This window comes from Aquila chrysaetos, chromosome 11 (genome assembly GCF_900496995.4).
Source record: "Aquila chrysaetos chrysaetos chromosome 11, bAquChr1.4, whole genome shotgun sequence".
Taxonomy (NCBI): Eukaryota; Metazoa; Chordata; class Aves; order Accipitriformes; family Accipitridae; genus Aquila; species Aquila chrysaetos.
In genome coordinates this window covers 39,522,323-39,534,945 of record NC_044014.1, presented here as the reverse complement: position 1 = coordinate 39,534,945, position 12,623 = coordinate 39,522,323, and the positions used below count along the sequence as shown (strand labels likewise).

Here is a 12,623-nt window from a genome sequence, read left to right as displayed (position 1 = left end):
TAAAAATCTATCAAATAACAGAGAAGCCACATGCAGCTCAGGAATTTTCTTAGCTGGACATATTTGGTGCCAGGGAGAGTATTAGGGTAAGTACTACAGGCTCTTGCCCTGCTTTTATGCTCTTGCCAGATACGTTGACCCCATGCAGCTGCTTTGTTTTCCTCTACTTGAGCCAAATTTGGCCTCTCTGCCGGTTCTTATGTGCAAGCAACCAGACAAGGCGCCATGGAAGGCTCTGCTGCCTCCGCCGAGCATCCTATCCTCAGCTTGACTCCTCCTCTGGAATTAGACACCCAGAGAGGATTAAGACAACGCTCGAGTCTCACGGCCAGCAGATGCTAAAAAGGCAAATGTCCTGCACTGGGAATGCCCTTGCGACAGTCCCAGGTCCTCTCTCTATCAGCCAGACAAAAGCAAGCAGTTGGTATGTGGAACCTGGGATACCTGATGCCAGCCTGACACAATACCAGAGGAGGCTGCTGAATTAGTGATGATCAAGGAGGTTATACACAGGCATATGGCCACCCACACCACTCCCCTCATTGTCTCACAGTATGCAGAAACCTCTGATCCAGCCCCAAATGGGAGCGAGGAAACCCTGCAGGTACGCTATATTCGTCCCAGTCAAAAATAAAAAAAACCCCTGTCTTCTCAATATATCTCAGCGCGAACGAAACACACACAACATTTGTCATTTCCCTGGAAGGGAGCTGCAAGACAGATCTGCTGCCGCAGAAACTTGTTTCCCATCACTCAGCATCCACCTCGCTCCCTTCCCATCCCCCGTTTAACCACAGCTGCACCTTTTGTGGGATGGCCAAAGGCTCCAGGTCCGGCTCTCCCCTCCCTCCCAGCCCCGGGAGCCACCCTGGCCTTCACGAGCCGCTGGCTGCCAGCATCTCCTCTCTCTCCCAGAGCCCTAAGTGCCATAACACCTTTCTCCCCCATTACCGAGCCTTTATATGTTCCTCTTGGACCGAATGCCTCCCATTTCTGTCCTTGGTCCTCTCTTCTCTCCATCCGAAATGGCCCATTGACTGCTAGCCAGCTTAATGAACTGATGCGCGGCTACTTAAAGTATTAGCAGCAGCCTTGCTTTTATTTAATCCAACTTTCGCTGCGATCCATGAAGATCTCTAGTCTCCTCTGTCGGACGATTCCCCTCTTTTCGTCTTGACTTCCCACCTTTGCTCTGTAATTTACGGCTGACTTTTTAAGAGACGACTTCTGACACCAGCTTTGAAGGACACTTCACCAGATGTATTGAATTGTGCTGCAAGGCATTTAAATGCTCCAGGATGCCATGTTGCCATGGTAAAGTTTATGCATCAGGGCAATCTTGGTACACTCCCCCTAATATAAAGTGTAATAAAATACCTTTTTAATCGCAAAATACTGTTCTGCTAACAGGAATCTGTAAATGTGGAGACCAACAGATTTTAGTGGAAATAGGTCAATGGGGCAGGAATTTGACACAATGGACTAAACCCAGCACCGAGCTCCGTGTCCTAAAAATGGTTATGTGTTTCACATTTGACCACAGTCATTTTTTGAAGGATGGACGAATAAATTAGGGACTCAAATACCCTCCCAGGCTGCGCATCAGAGGCTTTTCTCTAGGCTCAGCCTCCCCAACACCGCTCGGATGGCAGATATGCATCTCATGGCGCCTTTCTGCTAGCAGAGAATTGCCGGCTTTGCAAATTAGCCTCAGAAAGGAAAGAGGTGTCTCCAAACTCGTCCCTCAGAGGCCTTTCATAATTTCCTTTACAATGCCTCTCCAACCACCGTTTCATTATTCCTCTGACCAGTGATCCCCGCTGAAGTACTCGCACTGCCGAACAATGCACATTCCCCCGAGACGCTTTCATTGCAAAAATCTCTCTAATCATCTTCGCATGTCTTCGCTTTCCTCGGAGCAAGGGAAAAAAAAAAAAGGGGGCAAACCAGCCAATTTTGTCTTTCCCTCCCCCCAGTCTCTCACCCTCCCCACCTCTGTATAATTTCTCCTCCCCGCCTGGTTCTCCCATTATCTCTCGGTCATCTTCCTGACCCAGGAAAAAGCCGAGCCTGAATTAAGCACGGCTTAATCTGCAGCTGCCGGTGCAGACGGGCACACCGACTGATGGCTTTCAACCCGTTTGTCCGCTCCACTGCTCTTCTAGCGCTTGCTCCGTCCTGCTCCCAGTTGCACCGGTTGCAAGCTCCCAGCTGGCCACCCGCAGCCGCCCGTGCCCGTGGTGTCCTCGGAGGCAGGTGGATGCCATGAGCTGAGCCAGCTTCTGGTCGTGCTGCCCCAAAACTCTGGCCAACGGCTTGCGTGGCCAGTGGCCAGCGCTGCCTGCCGGGCATGTCAACAGAGCAAACAGCGGTTTGCTCATCGCTGGTTTTGAAGTGATACCGCAATGCACAGACACGTGATGGAGAACACGGAGGGGATGGAGAACCTTTGCAGGGATTTCAAACCCAGTTGAGATCCCCAGATAATCCTGTTTCTCGGAGGACGCGGAACGGCGCAGACTTTTCCATCTCCAAGTTTGCACTCTGCAAACTGTTTTAATGATGCAGACAGGAACTATTGTGGCCACACTTGACAGTGAAGCCAAGTGACCTTCAAGGAGGTGCCCCTGCTGCCCCCCCTCCTTTGTGTCCCCCTCGCATTCTCTCTCACGAGCAGTGCTCACGCCATGGCACACACAACCTTCTGCTCCGCGCCAGGCAGGCAACGAAACGATCGCTCCCTTGGCTCAGGAGTTACCAGCTGCTGGACGTGTCCCTGCTTGAGCCATCTACTGCCTAGCCTGAAGTCTGGTCTGAACCACCAAAAGCATTTCTAGATGGAGACCGAGGACTTCATTTCCATGCCTCCGGTTTGAGAAAGAAGCCCAAGACCATGCTCTGGTTTCTGCTAAACAGAGGCTTACACGTCCTCCACCTCCTTCCCCATCCGGACAAGGATGTGGCACGTTCACAGAGAACCAGGCGATCCAGCTCCATTGCACAGAGCAGGCAAAGCTAAGGAATAAATGGGTCTTTCATCAGCAAAGGAGGAGCTCTGCTTTCAAGTGCTGGGAAAGCAAAGATGGCTTTAAGAAAAGCAGGGCAGGGAGGAGAAAGTAAACGCGAGGCTGCCTAGGAGGTAGCATCCACCCCAGAGGGACATCCCGTATGAAGGCAGGCTCCGCTTTGACCTCATTGCTACCACTGCAAACCTATGGAGCTGGACACAACGCAAGGCAGGGGACAGCAGGAGAGACCAGGAGAGAGACCCAGGGTAGGAATCAGAGATGGGGCAGAACTTAAATGATGGGAAGGGAAAGGCTGAGCAGCAAAAGGGAGCACAGAGAGAAGGAAAGCAAAACACACAATGTTTTTAAATACTCAAAAAGACAAAGGAAAGGTGAGAACAAAAAAAAAAAAAAAGGATTAACTTTGGGACAGCAATATGAATGCATTTCTGGCAAACTCGTTGCTCTCACCTGGCAAGGAACAGGCTTGCTTAGAACATACGAGCCCAGCTTCTTGTTATGACATGGGTAAAAGGAGAAGGAAAACTTTCCCATCCCGCTGTCCATGTGGGGGTACAGGGACAGCAGCAGCTCCTACACCCGCCACGGCCGGGCAGGGAACCGGGGAGGCAGGAACCAATGTGGTGCTGGGTTGGGAGCAACAGGATGGATGGCAGTAGCCCATTCGCAGTGTTTTTCCAGGCTCATTGAGGAACGGATGGTGGCATAGGCATAATTTTGGAGAAACACTGCTATAACGAGGGGTTTTATAGATGAGGGCCATAATGTTTAATTGCCCTCAGCCAACGCTCTCACAGTTTAAAAAGGCCATTAAAAATACTGGCTCAAACCCAGGGAAGAAAAAAAGAAAAAGAAAAAGAAAAAGAAAAAGAAAAAGAGAAAAAAGAGAAAAAAAAAGAAAAGAGAAAAAGAAGAAAAAAAGAGAAAAAAAAAGACATTGATGTCTCCTCCTTCTTCCCTACCCCTTTGGCCTTTGAGCATTGTTCAAAACCCTAGGAGAAAGAGATGCAGCTATTGCCCAGCTCTAGCAAAGAGCTACCTGTCAGCCAGAGGAAGCCGATTTCCCCGCGCAGAAGAATTTTCTCACCCCCGGCTACACGAAGGGCCATTTGTATCAGGGAGCTGCAGCCTCAAAAAGCACAGGGCTTGCTGAGCCGCTGAACTTGGAGCGGATGACTTTCATGAGATGTGAAAGGGGAACCCATCACACACCTTGTGCCGGATAATTTATTAATCAAAATGTGCTCCGTCAGGACTCCTCGGCACTGAAATAGATGCTGTTGGATGTGGTTCATAGAGTCAGCAACAGACACAGTTATCATCGTATAAATAGTCCATCAGCTGCCGTGACCACCTCGCTGCTCTTCACCTTGAGTTTTTGCCCCCGTGCGATAGGCAGGGAAGCACACCAGGGCAGATACTTTGCCCCACGCTTAAATTCAAAGGGAACAAGTTATTTCCAAAGGAAAAGGGGTTATTACAACCTGAGCAATATTTCTTCATTCTGCGTGAAATCAAGATGCTCTAAAAACCGGTGCCCGTTTCTCCCGCTCTGGACTTTGGTTTGCTCTTCTTCCCAGAAGATGCGGCTCTCTCTGGGACAACTGATTCAAGCCCAAAGCTGCGTGCCGGCACTCCTCCGCACACGCCTGCTCTGCAAACAGGCATTTTTAGTATCTTCCCCAAAAGATTTAATTGCCCGTTCTAGCACAACTGGCAGAATTTCTGATCTTGCAGAGCCACAAAAGAAGCTTGGATTAAATGCTCGCACGGTTCCCTTTTTTAGAACCGAATGTACAGTACGAGAAAATAAAAGGAGAGATTTATCACCCGAGGTGCAATCCCCCTCCCGAAGTCCCCGGGAGCTGCGGCCGGGTACCAGAGAGGAGAACAGATCCCGCAGAGTTTAAAGATTCCTGCTCTGAGTGTAATTCACCACATGAAAGGACGCTGAGTCTTGGACCACAACCACCGTTCCCCCACGCCATCTAAAATATGCTCAGTGGCTCAAAGGGAAGGCAAATCATCCGCACTGCCTGGCTTGGTTGTTTTCCTCCCAGCCTTTCCTCTTTCCGTGAATCTAACCCTAAAACCTGCTACAGGAGAGCAGCCAACAGCTGGATCGTGAGTCAAGACAGCAGAGCAACGCGGGGAAAACTACCCTAAATGTTTATTTCACTCATTTCTGTAAACGCAACACTTTAACCCGCCACCCGAGCTCGCAGAGGATTTTGTCCTAATAAACAGGGCGCAGAAGACAGCGTGAACGGGCTGGTCGGGGCTGCCAGGCACCGTCACCTCGGAGCAGCGGTTGCAGAAGACGCTCTCAGCCCGCAGCCAAAGAATGCCTACACAGAAAACTGGCACTTTCTTAACGGCTACTGTGCCTGGGCTGGATTGAGAGACCCACAAATCACCTCTTCTGCCTCTCCCACAGCAGTAGGCAGACTCACCAGGAGAACATGAAAGGAGTATGCTGTAATATGCCCGGTAACAAGTCTGAATCAGCTTTTAACATAAACACCACATCTCCAGGCTCAACACCTTTCAGAAAAACTTCCATTAAAAACCATCTCAGAAACAGTTGCTTTCTCTAACCCCAGCATGAACAGAGACAGCGCAGGTTCATCCTTCTCCAGCGGTTGCCAACATCTTGAATACACATTAAATCCCAGGAAGTTAAGTAGGAAGTCCCAGAAATTAAACAAAAAATATGCTTTTGTTTTGTATTTACACATAAATGGGAATGTATAGTTTTAATTACCGAAGACCATTTGCTGGGGGACCGCCTGCCATGCAAAACATTATCCCAACCGTATCTCTTTCTAGTGATTTCTGGATTGCCAGGGAGCCAAAGCAAGATGCCAACGTGACGACGAAGCATAGTTAGCAGCGGGGAGGAAGACGAGGAGCAACGGAGCCAAGAAAAGAGGGGCTGTGGCCGCAGCCACCATCTCTTCTTTGTGCTGTCTCATCCCCTTGCATTGGCAGGGTGGAAAAACAGCCTTTGATGAATAACTCGGCGTAAGGCACTTTTCCACCCATCAGCGTGTCCTCCTACAGAAATGTTCTGCTATGATGACTGCCTTTAAATCACACTGGAAGGCCCTCCCAGCAGGTGTAATTTATGAGGACTTTAACACCCTAGTAGTTCACCGAATGATCTGAATGTGGGAAAAAGCCGGCGCAATGTAGGCCAACTGGCAACGGGAATATTAAAATTAGTAGGTCCTATTTCCAAGGATTCTCCCTGATGTCCGGTTTAAGGGACTCAGGGAAGCGGTTTGCTTTGCCCTCCCTTCTTTGTTAAGTCAGCTCAAAATGTGAAGGGACGTGTCAGCAGCTGAAGGTTGGGAGACCTCTTCGGCCACTTAACTTTACCTCAAGGTTTCATGCTGCACTTTCAAAAGGAAGGCAGCGAGGGACTCCAGATCTGTTAAGACCATGTAAAACATGTTCTGAGAGCTGCTGCACTGATTTTTTACAAATATATATATGAGATATTTTATTCATTAGCAGGAAAACCAGAAGAAAGATGGTGAACAATTCTTTTCAGACACGCTTCCTTCTTGCTTTTGTAACTCACAATTCTATTACATTGTGCAAATAATGATTTTTAATTCATGCTTCCCTCGGGATGCACCAGCTTTAGGAAGTAAGTGCTTTGCCAGAAACTGCATCAGTCTCCTAAAACAATCAACTTTGGGGAAAAAAAAAAAAATATGCCCTAAGGGTTTGCGAAGAGCCCTAAGGACCAGCTCACCGACCGAAAGCCCCGTGCTCCCTCCCCTCTCTCCTGCAGGGCTCTCCAAGGCCCGGGAAGGACGTAGGGATTGCCCTTGTGCAATCTCCCATTGCCCATCCATCACCGCACCTGAAATGTGTCAGGCAGAGAGCGCCCCGGGACCCTTTCCTCTGGTTTAACCCTTCGATGCCTGCCCAAGCAACACAGGTCACCTTTACATCTTCATGCCAGGAGACATGAAGTCTCCTGACTGTCCTGGAAATAAATGAAACCCAAAGTTTACTGCTAGTGAGAAGAGCGCGAGACTGCGGTCATACAATATGTTTTCCTAACAAGAGCTTGCAGGCCAAAGTCCCCTCCTGCTTATTAATTCAATTGCCGTTTAATTCACAATAAAAATCCTTCTCTTAAAGAGCCAAAGGATTCCCCGTGCCCCAGGCGACGTGCAGCAGCAGCAAACGTGAAAACACACTGCCGTCTGCAGGCCTGATCCTGCCGGGAGCGCCGGGACTCTCCAATTTCCACCGGGAAAATCAATCTCTGTTAGACCAGAGAGTTCCCCTAAATGAAAAGCCTTATCTAGAACAGGTCGTGTTATACAACAAGTCACTCGCTTTGCCTGGGAAATGAAAGATGATGAGGCAGAGTCCCCAGCACAGAGGCTATCTCCATAAATCTGCCAAAAAGGAACTGTGGATTACTTTGCTGGATTAATTATCTGTCCTTCAAACAGAGTCCTGACCTCAATGGCTGAGCATCTCCAACCTGTCAAAGCAGCCAGGGAACCAGGGAGGGAGGGCTTTCGCAGGGCACCGGCCGCGGGCTGCCTGAACCCTCCTTTTCGCCTGGGAAAAGCAGCAGAAACACCCGTGGGAGCGACGGGAGCCCCGGCAACGACCAGCCTGTCGGCACGAGGGGCTTGAATTGCGAGGTCTCAGCGTGGATTTCTTTTTCAAATGGCCTTTTGCAAGGCGGCGATGCCACTCCTTGCAAAGCACGGGGTGAAAAAGTGCGTGTTTTCATGGGGTTAAAACACTCGGATTGGAAGGAAGGGGGAGAAACAACTGAGCGGCTTTTCCATGTAAGATATGGAAATGATTCCCAGTGCAGGCAGGCAGGCAGGCAGGCAGCAGGCAGGCTCGTCTGCCCTGACAGGACAACTAGCCAAAGCCATGACACAGCTAGATCAGCGCTCCTCCGTCATTTCAGGCTTAACAGCTTTGTAAGCTGGCGGCATAAAGTTAGATCTTAAGTCTTATTTTATGTGGTTATGGTTAATCTTTTAGTTTTATTGTTTTCCTGTCAGGGGAGGACCTTGTGCTGGAGATAGCTGTATAAATAAGAGCTGCTGCAGTATATCCCGAGGCACAGCTACCCGAGGGATGGAGCTGAACAGGACACCGGCAATTCCAAATTAATTTTTATACCCCACCTCCAAATCATACCAATGCTTTAGATATTAATACCGAAGGAATGATAAACAGCTAGGTTGCTTTTCAGCTCTCTCGCTGCTGTATATTCAACCCCAGCCCGTAAAATCAGACCAGCCACGTGCGAGCCCTGTACCTGAAGACCTAGGATAGCTGGGAAGAGGCATCACCCATCCCTGCTGTGAAATGGGAACAGCATCACTTCCACCTCCCCTTGTGCAAGTGAGCTGAAGAGCCAGGTATAATTACTACCTCCACCAGCCATTTTCACTTTTGCTTACGGTTGGTTTCTAATTTAATTTGCTTCCCCATTCGCATATGTTAGGCTGGTTTTTTTTTACAAAATTGCCATAAAAATTTACCAGCTCAGGCACAAAATCTGCTCGCTGACCTTTACCATTGTGATTGAGGATAATGACAAATTAATTAGGCTTTACCTGCCTGCCAAAAAAAATTGCTCACCTTGGGTGAGCAGGATTTTGGAGGCACGCGAGCTGCCGGTTCCTGTGTCTGGACTCTCAGACATCAGAAGGTAACATCATCTTTCAGAAGCCAGAAGCAAATCATGGAAAGTATAAAAGAATGCCTTGAGAAGAGCGGGGGAGGCACTCACACCCTTACTGACTTCAGAAAAAAAATTTTTTGCCCCATGACCACGTTTTCTTTAAAATTTGCCTTCAGCCACGCACCTCGGCCACAGTCTGGCAGCCGAACGGAGATGGCAAACTCTGGCTCTGTCAACAAACTCAATTCAAAGCGGAAGCGGAGCGTCCTGAATCCCAGAATCCTTCAGGGATTTTGGAAACCTCTGCCTTAAGCCGAAGGTAGGGTGAGGGTGGGGAGGAGGCAGGAGGCGATAGCGGGTGTCTGCAGTCATCCCTCAGTCCGTCCACGGGCTGATCCTTCCCAGCACCACCGCTCTGCAAGACGCTGGTGCCGACAGGAGAAGGTCTCCTGGCCAGTTATGAAAACGCTCTGCAATTCTCATGTTTGGGCAAAAAAAAAAAAAAAAAAAAGCCAAGCAGTTTAATCACTCTTTGATGTATTCTGTCTGATTCTCCGATATGAGAGCTGCCCCCCACCGGGCGGGACCAGGGGCAGGGATTAAGTTCTTGGCATGTGCAAGCAGATGTGAGGCTGTTTGCGGTGATGTGCCTGCCTGTCACTCCGCACCCCGCTGCCGCCAGGCTCCAGGAGCACGCCTGGCTCCCTTCCACCATCCCTCCGCCCGGCCGTAACGGCCGGGCTGACGGCTACCCTGGCACTGAGCGAGGGACGCTCGCAAAGGAACGTCGTGGCTATTTCGCAGGAAAACCCAAAGATAGACAAGAAAATGAGAGCATGCGTGAACGTTCCAGGTAAAAATCCAGGTTTTCTTGATTCAGTAGAGCAGCCGTGACTGTCCGATGAGCAGAAAGCCTGATGTGACCATGAGCGGATGGGTGCATTTAGCAAATTAACCCTCTATAGATTGCACGGTTGTTTCTGTAGGTTTAAGCCATCAAATAAAGGCTCTTGGAAACCCAGAGCTGTTTGTATTGCACCGGCGCTGACAAGGGAAAATTAGATACCTACAGTATAACCCATACTGAGTCAGAAAAAGGCTCCGTGGCCATCAGCAGGTGCCCAAAGGAGGGTGAAGACAGGACAAAGGTGATTTCCCAGCTGCTGACTATCTTCAGGCTTTAGCTGGGTGAGGTTTCTGTAAGCTGAAGGCTTTCACCAACCTCACAGTAGTTCAGCAGCTTCTGCAAAATTAGTTTGAGGTTTCAGTCCAGTCTCCAGAGAAAAAGGGCCCGTATCAGCCAAAAGAAAGTCCTTGCTGCACTTTGGCCAGTTGATACACGCAATCTGGGGGAACCTCTCATCTAATTAATGCTGGGGGAACATTAGAATAAATTGCAGGGGGAATTAGAGGAATAAATAATCCTTGTATCTTCAAAGGCAGACTGACCTGGATACTTGCAGTCAGGATCAGTGGACTTGAAAGTCAGGGTGAAATCACCTTGACCCTCGAGATTGATTAAAAGAGCATTTGAAATGGCTGGGCTTTAAGGAAGAGAAACTGGGAAATTATTTCCGCACGTGTAGCTCGAAGGAGATGCGCCCAGAGCATGTGGCACAGTGAGGAGAGGAGGCACTGCTGCCATTTCTTGCTGTGAAGATTCCCCCCAAAAGCAATGCCAGAAAAAGCGTTACAACCCAGTCCCACCAAGCTGGTCCCTCGCTCCTTGGTTAACCCGAGTAATCCGTCTGTCTCCAGGGCACAGCCCCACAAAACCAGCGTCTGAGTGCAGCCCAGCGAGCATCAAAGTCTGCCTTGGATACGGCGGAGGTTCGCTGACCTCAAGGCATCTTAAATGACACGGGTCCAGCTCCAAAAATTGGCCTTTCCAAAATGCAGCTGTATTTTATCTGGAAACGCCTGCCCAGACTGCCCCGCCCCTGGTTCTTTTGCCATCAGAAGAGGTCCACAAGCTATGGACCCAAAGGAGCCCAGCATTACCCAGCGAGGATCCACGGGTCACCGGCTACATCAGTTTCAGCAAGCTACCCACACCTACTGGGAAAGGTTCCCCAGGCTTCAGAGCCAGTCCGTGAAGGCAGGATTAATCCACGTGGCTCTCGGAAGGCAGAAACCCTCCACCACTCTAATTAAGCTTCATTCTCTAGCCCTGCACCCTCGCGGGTCCAGCCCACTGCCTCCCAGCTTGAGAAGCTCCGGCAGTGCTTTGGGAGGGCAGCCCTCAGCATGGAGGTTTTTGGGAAATGCCACGGAAACCACCAGGAGCTGTTCAGCCCGTAATCAGTCCCATTCTCTCCCTAAACAATAACCACTGCACCGCCAGCAAGAGTTTTACGCCCGGCTCTTTGCAGGTCTCCTCCATGGCGTTGCATGAAGCGGAGCTGTTTGTGGCTCGTCGTTAGGACTGAAAAGTTTCGCTATGAGATATTGTCAGATTTGTTAGAAATAACGTCCGCTGCTCGAGGAAAAGGAGATGCCACGAATGATGCGCTCCAACAGCGCCGAAGACAAAGCCTTTCACAGGGGTAAAAGCTTTCAGTCGTAACAGTAGGCTACAGTAATTAGTGACACTGAATCAAATGAGCGAGCAGTACAGTCAAGGAGAAACTTAGCCAAATATGATTTCCCAGGCACGGGATGTACAAAGACTTATTGCAGGGCTAGCACCTCCATCCCTGCCGATCTCCCCACCACATCCCCCCCGAGACTTACCCGAGACGATGGTGTAGCCGATGCCCCGGGGACGGCCCTTGTCCTGATCGATCGCCGTTATCATCCGCACGGTGGTACCCTGGGGAGGGAGAGGAGACAATGCGTTACAGCCACCCTGGCTGAGTGTTGCTGGGGGTCCCGGGGCACCGTGCCAAGGCATTGCACCTCTTACCGTGGGCCACGTGCTTAGGAAAACCTGTGCAAGGGCAAGGCATGTCATGGAAAAGTCCCATCGCCTGCTTCTTGGGGCAGTTCAGGCTCACCACTCATCGCTCCTGTGCAAGCTGCAAAACTCTGCTAACCCACCCCAGCATGTAGCTAGTGATGCTGAGGGCATGACCAGGAGAACATGTCCTCTAACTGAACCACCGAGCAGACTGAGCCTGACTGTGCAGTAGGTTTGTACGGGGACAAGTGTCCGTAGGGACTGGAGAGAGCAGCACCAGACTCATTCCCCGTGTTGCTCATCCCCTGCCCAGAGGAGGAGGATTGGAAGGAAGGTCAGGGTGGTAAGCACAGCTATCGGTGCTCGAGGAAGAAGAGGAAGGAGGAACTGAAGGTGCAGCATTGGCAAAGCCAGGACATGCCCCCTCGCAGCAGCACAGCTGCACAGGCTCTGGCTGACAGGCAAAAGGATACGCTCCTCCGCCACAGAGATTTTCACTCCGCAGTCCCTCGAGAACCAAAGGCAACAATTCCCTCTCACCATGACCTTCAGCACTAGTCACTAGACTGGTTTTATCTACCGCTGGCTTCCTGGTTTCAACTGGTCCTCTTCTCCCCCCTGCATTCTTCAAATGAGGCACCCCAGGTGATGAGGGATGCTCGTGCTGGCCATCGGCATCCAGCTGCATCACTAACTAAGTGAGCTGCAGAGATTTTAATTGAAACCTTTAAGAAGGAGGAGAAGGAGGGATGGACAGATGCTGAGAACAGAGGATTGCCCACAGGCAGGAGCTTCTGCAACTGCCAGCTCACCCACCTCATCCTCCATCCTGCAGGACAGACCTGTTTCCTATAGCCCAGCAGAAAGGTCCACGAGGCCAAGAGACCCCAAAACCAACAAAGAACATAAAAGTGATACAAAATTCTTGTTTAGTTCTTTAAATAAAAACATCATGTGCTTATGTCAACTCCATAAGCTGTACTTCCCCCGCCGCACTGCAGTGAGCCCATGTGAA

At 50.2% G+C, this 12,623-nt stretch overlaps 1 protein-coding gene across 1 annotated transcript in view; it reads right to left on the bottom strand.

The window, feature by feature from the left end:
* CDH23 (cadherin related 23) overlaps positions 1–12,623 on the bottom strand; it is a 214,096-nt gene that overhangs the window by 95,239 nt on the left and 106,234 nt on the right. The window contains 1 exon segment of the mRNA XM_030030571.1: positions 11,443–11,521. Within this exon segment, the coding sequence (XP_029886431.1) occupies positions 11,443–11,521 (79 nt within the window).